Source organism: Strix aluco, chromosome 9 (assembly GCF_031877795.1).
Source record: "Strix aluco isolate bStrAlu1 chromosome 9, bStrAlu1.hap1, whole genome shotgun sequence".
NCBI classification, from domain to species: domain Eukaryota; kingdom Metazoa; phylum Chordata; class Aves; order Strigiformes; family Strigidae; genus Strix; species Strix aluco.
In genome coordinates this window covers 6886602-6895191 of record NC_133939.1, presented here as the reverse complement: position 1 = coordinate 6895191, position 8590 = coordinate 6886602, and the positions used below count along the sequence as shown (strand labels likewise).

Sequence of the window (8590 nt, the reverse complement as noted above, 5' to 3'; positions counted from 1 at the left end):
CTGGGAACATATTCCTGTCCCTCCTCCCCTGCCTAGTTGCTGGAAAGAGCCAACTCAACATTAAATCAAGACAGAAAACACTGTGCAAAACAAATCTGTCCAAGCAGAGATCAGCGACTCCTTCCAGCCTCTCTCTCTCCCTGTAATGTCTCCTTTTGCCTTATACAGTATTAAAAATAGTATTTCTCTCTGAGAAAAAAAATGCGGGTTCCTGAATTTCAGCACACTGACACCAGAGTGCTGAGCGGTACGGCAGGGCCCACAGACCACGCGGGCTGAGCAGGGCCCAGGCAGCCGGTGGGGTAGGTGCAGGCCCCCAACAGGTCTCCACCATGTCCTTCCCTCAGAAAGACTGCAAGAAATCCTGCCTCTTCTGCACTTTGCCCCCTGCCTTGAAACTCACTTCTGTAATTCCAGCCAATCCCCACACGTTCTTACTCTAGTTTTCCCTCTGTCCTTCCATTTTCAACCTCTTTTTAAATAGGTCCCCTTCCTTCTTTACCTTCCTGTCATCCTGCAGGGTGCAGCACTTCTCACGCTTCCATGCTGGCCCAGACTGTTCCATTCTGCTCTGCTTTTCAGAGGGCATGAAGAAATGCCCTCTAAAACCAGTATTTTATTTCAAAAGGTTTTGTGAAGGACAGTTACCACCTTTGACTTGGTTAGGAGTGCTGGCTGGCCTACAGGACAGAGAAGGTGGGTGAATGAGGGTGTCTCCCTTTCCCACCAAGAAGTTGTGATTTTGTATCTTCACCTCTTGCCAAAACTAATGATAGTGTCTGCTGAAGCTGACCAGTTCTTCCTACTGGGAATCATCCTAAAAACCAGTAGCCCTCAGGAGCTGGTTGCTGATTTTCTCCCCGTGATGTTAGTAGCAAAACTTGTATTTATTCTCTTGAGAAAAATAATCCTCTGAGTTGGAAAAAAAGTTGTCCAAATAAACTTCCAAATACAAATTTGTAACTCTACATATCAGAGACAGGAAACAGCCTCTTGTTTCTCCTGTTCCCCAGCCACACCTGCAGACCTTGGGCAAGCACGAGCCAGACCATCCCTCACTGACAAACACAAGACAGCAGAACCACAGCTTGGCTCCTTTCCCCTCTCTTAACTCATGAGAGTCTCAAAAATTCTAGCATTTTAATAGCAGTTCATGAAGAGTTGTTTTTATTTGCCCCCCTGCTCTTTGTACCTTTCACATTCGTGTGGCAATCTGAAGGACAAGAAGCATCTTGAAAAACAAAACCATTCAGGAGCAGTAGTTTTATGAAGACACCAAAAATCACGAGGCTTGTGAAAAAATGGCAAGAACTAGCAGTTCTGTGCCCTCAGTTACCAGCAGCAAGGTGGGGGTGGAGACAGGAGACAACAGAAATCAAGTTTCAAGGAAACTTGTAATTTCCTTTTCCTATCATGTCTCTGTCATACGTACCCACCTCATACAGGGAATGGCCACAATCACAGTTTCTGTCTGAAGGACATACAGTATCTCGGTGTACAAACCCAGCGACTAGTGAAGCAAAGAGCGGAGGAGTCCCTGCGGGAGCTGCATAACCCGTTTCAGGGGCAGCCGGGGCTGTTCCCCAGCGCTGGGACACAGCTCCAGGGTTCGTGGGGCTGCCTCGAGTGCAACCAGGCAAATGCCACTTTCCTTCCACTCTATTTATGTTCAACTTCCCTTGGAAAATGACATAGCCAACTGATAGAGCAGGAGTAGACACTAATATTAATTACTAAAACTGCAGGAGGTTAATTAGTTTTACTGAATAATTACTCAAATCGTTGCAAATGAACTAAACCCCAAATCCAAAGCCGTGTGCTTGTTTAACTGCCTGGAGATTCTCTGCATCTTGTGACACTGAAACTGATCTCATTTGAGGCACAGATCTAACTCCAGATTGATTTATTTCCCCAGTGCCGTACGGTACAGCCCCAGCCCCTGGAATGCAGGTCTGACTCCCTTCAGTCTGCAGGTTACAGACAGCAGTCAACTGTCCATCAACTGAGAGAGGGAAGAGAGCAGCAGTGAGCGAAGTGACAACGCTGGCACAAGAAAAGAGGAAAAACTGACCAGGAATATATTTAGGCTATAAATTAGAATACTTTTAGTGATTCATGCTATTGCAATTCATTAAAAGATTACTGCCCCCAGCTGCCAAATCACATGTTAAAGTCAACTGCTCTCCATTTGACTTTAAATTAAAATGCTGGGCAGGCACAGTGACATCCAAGAAGTTCACTTATGTGACCTGGGGGAGGTCGATAGCTGGGATCTGGTAAATAGTCTCAGTTTGAATTTCCAGAGCGTATGTGGAGACATCCTTACAAGGTTGCTAATCACTACAGCCATAAGGTTCTGGCAAATAAAGCAATCTAACGATCGGTAAGACGAAACTCAAGACATTTATGAAAAGAATTATAGGAACCTAATGCTTGTGACGTCGCCCTGGTGACTCCTTTGGTCCCATTCAGATAGATTGGGGAAATGCCCAAAGGCAAATGACGCAGGTGTGTGGTGTGTTTCTTCTGTGCATGCTGTAACATACTGCTTTTGTACCAAACAGCACAGCAACATTCCATGGGAAGAAGTTGTCTACAAACAGTCACTTCAGAAAAACTTACCTATCTAATGTTAAACCACCTTCAAGTGGATTAGTAAAATATCAACTTGCAATGCAGATGACCTTTTTAGAATTCCGTCCAACTTAACCAGTTTCAGTTCAACTAAAATATTTTCTAGTCAAACACCCATTTTAGGGAACAATTTCAAGGAATAAGACTGTTTTATTCATCTTTCTTAGAAGGTCATTTCCACAAAACAGTGTTTTATTTGCCTGGTCCTTATGACATCACTGTAGACAGATTTCAGACTTGCCACAACTACCAATTCACTTTCATACACTTTCAGTGCCCTTCTTTATAAGCTTACCAAACTTGTAGTTGTCTCTAGAGAACTGTAATCTGTATGCAAGAAAGAGTTACAGAATTTGCAATATAATCCTAGCCAAGTGTGTCCTGGAGATGAACTTCACAATTGACAAAGGATAGCAGGAAGATCAAGTACTATTAACCTGCAGCTACTCAAAGTCACTTATGCCTGTATATAGAACTACCTTACGTTATACTATTTACACAGTTATCTTTACTACTTCGCATGAAAATTTACAACATAGGCAAATTTCAGGTAATAAAGCTTGAAAGAACCTTGCATGGACAAAGCAACCTGTAAGTTATCAGTATCTTTGTCAATGGGCATTGACGTAAAGATTTGGCCCAGGATATGAGAGGCCTGGGCAGTTACGTGTACCTCTTCCATTCTTGATCATACCGCATGCTAAAGGGATTTAGCAGAAAGCACCTGATCTAGTATACAGGCATTTTCCCCATCGTTCCTACTGTTACAGAAGAGTTGTGTTATAGGCTGAATATAAAATCTTTATACAAACGTAACTGGTGTGACACATGTCTATAGTACATTCATCTTGAAGAAAAATAAAAACAGCCAGTAAAAAGCAACTTCTAGGTCCTAATTTTTTTTACTGAAGAGGATTGAGAAGAAATGTTGAGTTTTTTCCTGGAAAACAAAGCAATTACGCAGGAATTTAATGCTCCTTTGGGTCAAAATAAGGGAAGCACAGAACCATAGTTAAAGCAAATGCACAATATTACAGTTTATTCACTTGCAACAACTTTACCTTAGAGATGCTCTTACACAAGAAAAGTCCCTTAGCAGCAAAGCCTCTAAGACGTCCCTGCTCATTCCCACCTCTGAACTGGAATTTGTTAACCCCCTCAGTTGTGCTGACACAGCTGTTTGCAGAACATCCTATAAAGCAGATTGCTGGGATAATCTCAGTTAAAATGAAAACAACACCACTTCTCTTTGAAGGGGTATTTTTAACCTGCAGCCCCAGAAGCAGTTGTATCAGCAAACTGGAGAGAGCAGACACTGCAATGTGAGGAGAGTAACAAGCAGTTTGGGAACGAGGAGAGAAAGAGATCAGCAGGAACCTCTCAAACAGGCTTCGCTGCCAAAAAACATCTCATGCAACCAGACACTGATCTCCTCCTGGCTCACACTTAGTGGAATTCTTCAGATGAGTGTGAAATACCCAAAAGCCGCATTCAGCACTTGCTGTGTGTTGCTTTAAGCAAACAGAAGGTGGAGAGAGTCTGCACAGAAGGAAAATATTGTGCAGAATGAAATCAAGGGCCATTTTCTAATGTCTTTTTTTTTTTTAAGGTATAATGTATTTTTGTATAAAAAGTAACAAATTCTAAAAATAATATCTTTAAAAATACAAAAGCTCTTTTCTCAAGTCCAAGGAACAGCACTGCAATTTACATTTCCCACACTGATATTTATGTCTAATGAAATTTTGGTTTCTTTAAAGATCAGAGATATTTTTCACTCATCTTCTATAGGTAGGTGGCTGATCCAGAAAACCTAAAAGGCTCTTATAAGATATTATCTTTCTTGCCCCTGAGTACACCAACAGGCTCTGCAGCCTCTCCTGACCTTCCTGGGGGCAGGTACCCACCACCAGCACCGATAAAGTACAGCTGTAACCTGGGATCAGGCTCCTAGAGAAGGTTTTTGTGAGCCAGAACTGGGAGGTGCCTTGGCAGGGACTCAGAAGCAGGGTTTACACTTAGTCCCTCATCCCAGGTCATGTCTGAGCCATGCTATGGGTACCCCTGTGCCAGCCTCACACCTCGCTCCTGCCCAGCTGCCCCAGCTGCCGGGCTCAGCCATGGCTTGGTCGCACCAGTACGGACCCAGCAGGCAGTCAGGGCTGTGGGCTGGCCCAGGCTGCCCACAGCCACCCGCTCAGCTCACCTGGCACGGGCACAGCGGGACAGCACCCTGCAGCCAGGCACTGCCACCCCTTGCTCCCAGCTTGTTTCCCCCTCACCCATCCATCTCTGTTATTGCCTGACAGCGACATGTGCTGGGCTGCCCAACAAACGTGATCAAAGGTGACTTCCCATCAGACTGAGATTTTATAAAAATTCAGTGTTGTGCAGGTTGTCAGACAGAATCCATAAGGCAGCTAATACGCTAGCACACTGCACAAGATGAAGCACGGCGTGTCACTGAGTACAGCAGTTTCCAGAGGCACCTCTCAGTGTATGTTTTAAAGAGTAAGACATTGGCTACCGACCTTACAAAAATACACTGTGAGTGAAAGAAATAGCTGTTCTTTTCACAGTACATCTGGCTAAGGATTCTCTCTGCTGTAGGTGACGCTGTCAAGGTTACCCCCTTTGCTTTGCATCATCTATTTTTATTTTCCTATTTTCCAGAAAGGCATCTGCCACAGATGGGTGAAAATCTCGGTTCAATATCTCCTCCAAAACATACTGCCTTCCCACATCAGAACAAAGCTTAGAACTGTGATGTGATGAAAGATCTGTGGCCTTCTGGCACCAAGGAGGCAGAGTGATCAACCCATGTCTTCTCTGATATGGGTCAATCACTTCTTCAGATCACTTCTTCAGAAGCTGAGTGATTTCCATCAGGCTTGCATGCTCACAGGGTAAGGACAACTCCTCTGCTGTGGCTGTGCTCTGTGTCAGCTCAGGATGGTGATGGAGCAGGTGACACCAGGTGAAGATGCTTCCTTCTGACAATGGATTTGAGAGATGCTGAGATCTCTCTGTATCGAAGCCCATATAGAAAAGGGAACAAAACTTTAGGCAGAATCATCAGGACATTGCAGACTGTCAGGGAGACCCAGATTCCTGTCTGCAGTCTGATGACAACATTAATGCACAAGAATGATTCTATAAAAAGGGCCAAGAGTGGAAAGAAATAAAAAAATAACACAGTGTTGTGCATTAAGAATGTTACGCTGGCTCTGGAGCAGATGCTCTCCCATATACCTGATTGTTTGGTTTTAAAATACAGAATAGCATAGCAACAAAATATTAGACACAGGCAGAGAAAGATAACCGTGTTAGAAAGCCAGAAACAGAGTTTCACAGCATCTGTCCCATTCAAAGTTAATATTAGTATTACTGGAACCGAGCACATTTCCAGGACACATGGCACAAAGCTGTGAGTGCTCGATAGCACCAAGAAGAAAATCCCAGGGAAAGCCCCAGAACACATCCATAGTAACACAATAATTTTTCTAGTTCGTGAAGGAGGCAAAATAGCAATGTAGCGCAAAGGAAACAAAATAGCTATGTATGTGTCCAAGACTATTGCAGCAGCTGTGAACAATCCTCCACAGTAAGCCACTGCCAGCAAAAATAATAGGAGGACACAAGCTTCCTTTGGGAGATGTACATGTGCTGCATTGAGAGCAGCTGACAGGGTGTAGAACAACAGGTAGATGAGATCAGAAAGCAGAGCATTTCCCAGCAGCATGTACCTTGTTTCCTGACGGATGCTAAACCTAGAGAAGATCACAAACAAGATGGTAGGAATGATGAGGACACCTGCCACGAGGCAGACAACTGGAGGGATTAAAAACATCTTCATGTTTATGCCTGATGGGTTGAGAGACCATTCCTCCAGCAAATAGTGCAAAGAAGTGTCATCCAAATTTGAGGAACTGTTGAACTCTGTCTCCCTGTGGTGGTATACAGATGTATTCGCTCTTTTTACTAAAGTACAGCCAGAGAGCTCCATTCCTTAGGGCTTTGGGATGATTGTCGGACTTGGAGAAGGCAAGATCTTCTATACTAAGTCCTCAGAAAGGCAAAGGCAGCAGAGGATGCAAAAAGCCCATAGAAGCAAACTGATTCCTGTAGCCAATTCTACCAGCTCTTCTCAAGGACAGAAAGTTGAAACTTGTAAGTGAATTCTGTGGTGCCAAAAGATGTTTTTGCCTAAAGTGGAGATTTTCTTTTCTTCCTGCAAAATCTAATGCTTAGAAAAGAGAATGAATCTTTGTGTGGTTTAAAAAAAGTCTAAATCCCTCAGCTAGCTCTTTGATCAGAAATGAATGGGTTGATCACTTTCAGTAATTTGAGTTTGTTCTCGTCACATTATCAGTCCAATGAGGCAGATGAAATATTAGCTTGATTAAACAAATATACGATGATACAGAACAACATTCCACGTGTACTGATGTAAGAGAGTCATAAATGTGATTGGGTGATGTTTTGTACCAATTTGTATGCAACAACACAATTGATTTGAAGTGATCAATAAAAATGTCTCTCAATCTCCTCGTAAAATTGTATCACAATGGCTCTAGTGAATGAAATTATCTTATTTATAGATGACAAACATCTTTGCTTCAGTGAATAAAATCGTATTATTTATAGATGATAAGCCTTCCCCTGCCTTTTTTAATGCATGGTATATAAATACTGAATTCTCATCTATCACAAATTTACAGTCAATCTGTGAATTGTCTGGGATGAGTGACATACACTATAATGTACCAGCATACCCTACACAGACTTGGCATTTCCAATGTCCATCTGGAGACCAATTCTTGGCTTGCTGGCCAGCATGCTGCTGCTGCTGCTGCACTGCACTGCTTTTACTATCAGTTCTCAGTGTCAGAGCTGGGGGTGCAATGAAAGAATTGTGGAGGATCTGGACTGCAAAGAAGGAACTCTTCAAGTTCTTGCAGGCACAGTCTGATCAGAAGAAAAGCTGGTATTTTAATAGTCTTAACACTGGCTAATAAAGCTTTACTTTTAGGCAAAAAGACTGTATTGATGCAGTTGTTCATCATCTTCCATGATGCAAAGTGGGCATAGCAGCACTATTTTATTCATGGCCTACACCTTCTGCAGTTGCTTACCCCTGTGTACACCGCACAAAGCAGCACACCGCTGCTATGACATCACTTTACTTTGCTGTTTACGCAGGGCATAAGTAGCAAAGACAAGAGATCTGCAGAATATGCAGCTTTGTCAACTCCCAGCTCTAGTTGCTCTTCTCACTGGTGGTGCAGGGGTATCCTGGAGCTTTTTAAGTAATGGTAAACATCAAAGGATTACTCCCAGTATTTGAAAAATAGTGTGTGCACAAACCAAAAGTCTAATAAAATAGTCAAAATAAGTAGTCAATGAAATCTGCTGGCTGCTCAACTGTTTTATATTATTTACTTAGGTGCCTAAAAATAAAAATGTCTAAGTTCAGACAACCTTTTTAGCAGTCTTGGCAAGTCTACCAGGACCTCCCACGTTCACCAGCATGGTCAAATCTTTAACTATTGTTTCAAGTATGATCTTCCTTCTCCTCTCAAGTAATATATATTCTACTACTGGTGCTACAAGAGCAGAGGGAATGTGACTCCTTACTTAACATAGCATTATTGTATTCATTATTTCCCCAGCACTACCAGCATATAGCAATGCAGAGTGCTTCCATCTGCGGGAGACAGTGCCCAGTCTCACCTTGCAGAAGGTCATGCTGTGCCATGGACATGCTGTCTCAGGGCATGCCAAGTAACAAAGCAGACAGCTTATGAAACTCAGCATCAATCATCAAATCTTGTGCACTTCTCATTTCCTTACACACTGATAGTTGGCATCCATGGAACTGTATGTTAAGACAGTTTGACAGGCTATGCCATATGGAACAAAGGGAGGAAAAAACAATGATAATTTTAAGAACAGC

At 42.9% G+C, this 8590-nt stretch overlaps 1 protein-coding gene across 1 annotated transcript; it reads right to left on the bottom strand.

The window, feature by feature from the left end:
* Positions 1-5581: 5581 nt before the first annotated feature.
* GPR148 (G protein-coupled receptor 148) lies at positions 5582-6674 on the bottom strand. The gene has a single exon (XM_074834593.1). It carries the CDS (start codon positions 6638-6640, stop codon positions 5582-5584), a length of 1059 nt encoding a protein of 352 aa, XP_074690694.1. The 5' UTR covers positions 6641-6674.
* Positions 6675-8590: the final 1916 nt, after the last annotated feature.

Coding starts and splice junctions, on each gene's coding strand:
- GPR148 (XM_074834593.1), bottom strand. CDS start 6,640: ATGGAGCTCTCTGGCTGTACTTTAGTAAAAAGAGCGAATACATCTGTA.